The 1,746-nt window shown below is 67.8% G+C and overlaps 1 protein-coding gene across 1 annotated transcript in view; it reads right to left on the bottom strand.

Moving 5' to 3' along the window:
* The window catches only part of ADAMTSL4 (ADAMTS like 4), an 8,992-nt gene that overhangs the window by 6,218 nt on the left and 1,028 nt on the right, over positions 1–1,746 (bottom strand). Inside the window, exons 2-4 of the mRNA XM_026043228.1 lie at positions 1,282–1,384; positions 457–605; positions 211–388 (exon numbers count right to left, since the gene is read on the bottom strand). Of these exons, the coding sequence (XP_025899013.1) occupies positions 211–388; positions 457–605; positions 1,282–1,384 (430 nt within the window). The remainder of the gene's footprint in view (positions 1–210; positions 389–456; positions 606–1,281; positions 1,385–1,746) is intronic.

Genomic DNA, 1,746 nt, shown 5'->3' with positions numbered 1-1,746 from the left:
CCAGCCCTCGTGCAACGTCCCAGCCCTCGTGCAACGTCCTTAGCCTCACCTCCTTGTGCAGTGTCCCAGAGTTTCATGCAACATCCCAAGCCCTCATACAACATCCCAAGCCCTCGTGCAACATCCCAAACCCTCATGCAACATCCCAAGCCCTCGTGCAACATCCCAAGCCCTCGTGTGCTGGCCTATCCCCTTGCGCCTCGCACCTACCCAGATGGTTGCGGCTGGGTCCCAGCTGGGCCACACGGAGCCGGGTGGCTCCGGGCGGGATCTCAAGCACCTTGTGGTAGCCAGGGCTGTCGGGGCGGCCGCTGAAGTTGCCAGCGTGGAGGTGGCAGGAGGCTGCGGGCACCGCGCCGGAGGCCAGGACGCCGTCGCAGCGGGGCAGCTGCAGGGGCCGAGCTGAGGCCGGGCGCTCTCCCTGCCCCCGACGCAGCCCCGGCCGCCCGCGCTCACCAGGCAGCGGCCGTGGGCGCAGATGCCGCCGGCGCAGGGCGCCCCGTCGTTCAGCGGCTCCGCGTGCCGCACGTAGAAGCGGTGCCCGACGGGCCGGCAGTTCAGCTCACAGCCCCGTGCCCCCCGCGCTGCCCCGCAGCCATCAGCGGCTGCGGGCGCTCCGGAGGCACCGGAGACTCATGGAGACCCCGGAGAGCTACAGGGACCCCCAGAGACTCCAGAGACCCTCAGGGACCCTCAGAGTCCAATGGAGATCCCCAGAGACCCATGGGGACCAGTGGAGAGATACCCACAACACAGTGCCCCACAGCACCCCATAGAACCCCACAGGTCCCCACAGTGCCCAACAAGGCCCCACAGCACCCTATGGAACCGCACAGGTCCCTACAGAGATGCATGGCACAGTGCCCTGCAGTGCCCCACCGCAACCCACGGCACCCTGCAGCATCCCAAGGTGCTCCAGTCCCCCTCGCAGTGCCCCACAGTGTCCCGTGGGGCCCCACACAGGGTGGCCAGGAGTCCCCCAGGCCTCTCAGGTGGGGCCAGAAGATCCCACCGGCCTCCCTTATCCGCTGCCTCCCTTACCCCAGCCATACCCTCCCACCGCTCCCAACTCCCAGCCAATCCCAACTCCCAGGTAATCCCCTGCCGCCCTCTTCCCAGTCAGCGCTCCCAGCTCCCAGCCTATCCCCTGCCACCCTTGTCCCAGCCAATCTCATCCCAATGGTCCCGGATTCCAGCCAATCCCATGCCAACGGTCCCCCACCCGCTGCCACCCTCCTCCTGGCCAGTCCCCACCACCCCTGTCTCCAGTCAGTCCGGTACCGTCCAGGAAAGGCTCCCATCGGAAGCGGCGCCCCAGGAACTCGCGCTCGTCCAGGGCCGCGCACTGCAGCGCGGGGAGGGACGGCTGCCCAGGGGGGCAGCTCTGCGCACACGGAGCGACCACGGAGCGTGGAGTGACTCCCGCCCATGGGGCACGTGTGACACCCACGTGTGACACCCGTCCGCACGGAGCACCCACCCATGACACCCGTATGGGACCCTCACCCATGGAGGACGTATGACAGCCACGTGTGACACCCGTCCGCAGGGAGCACCCACCCATGACACCCATGTGGGACCCTCACCCATGGGGGACGTATGACACCCACGTGTGACACCCGTCCGCAGGGAGCACCCACCCATGACACCTGTATGGGACCCTCACCCATGGGGGACGTATGACACCCACGTGTGACACCCGTCCGCACGGACCACCCACCCATGACACCCGTATGGGACCCTCAC

This window comes from Nothoprocta perdicaria, unplaced genomic scaffold (assembly GCF_003342845.1).
Source record: "Nothoprocta perdicaria isolate Ctin4 unplaced genomic scaffold, notPer1 scaffold_323, whole genome shotgun sequence".
NCBI lineage: Eukaryota > Metazoa > Chordata > Aves > Tinamiformes > Tinamidae > Nothoprocta > Nothoprocta perdicaria.
The sequence above is the reverse complement of the archived record's forward strand: the minus strand, read 5'-3'. Positions and strand labels throughout refer to the sequence as shown.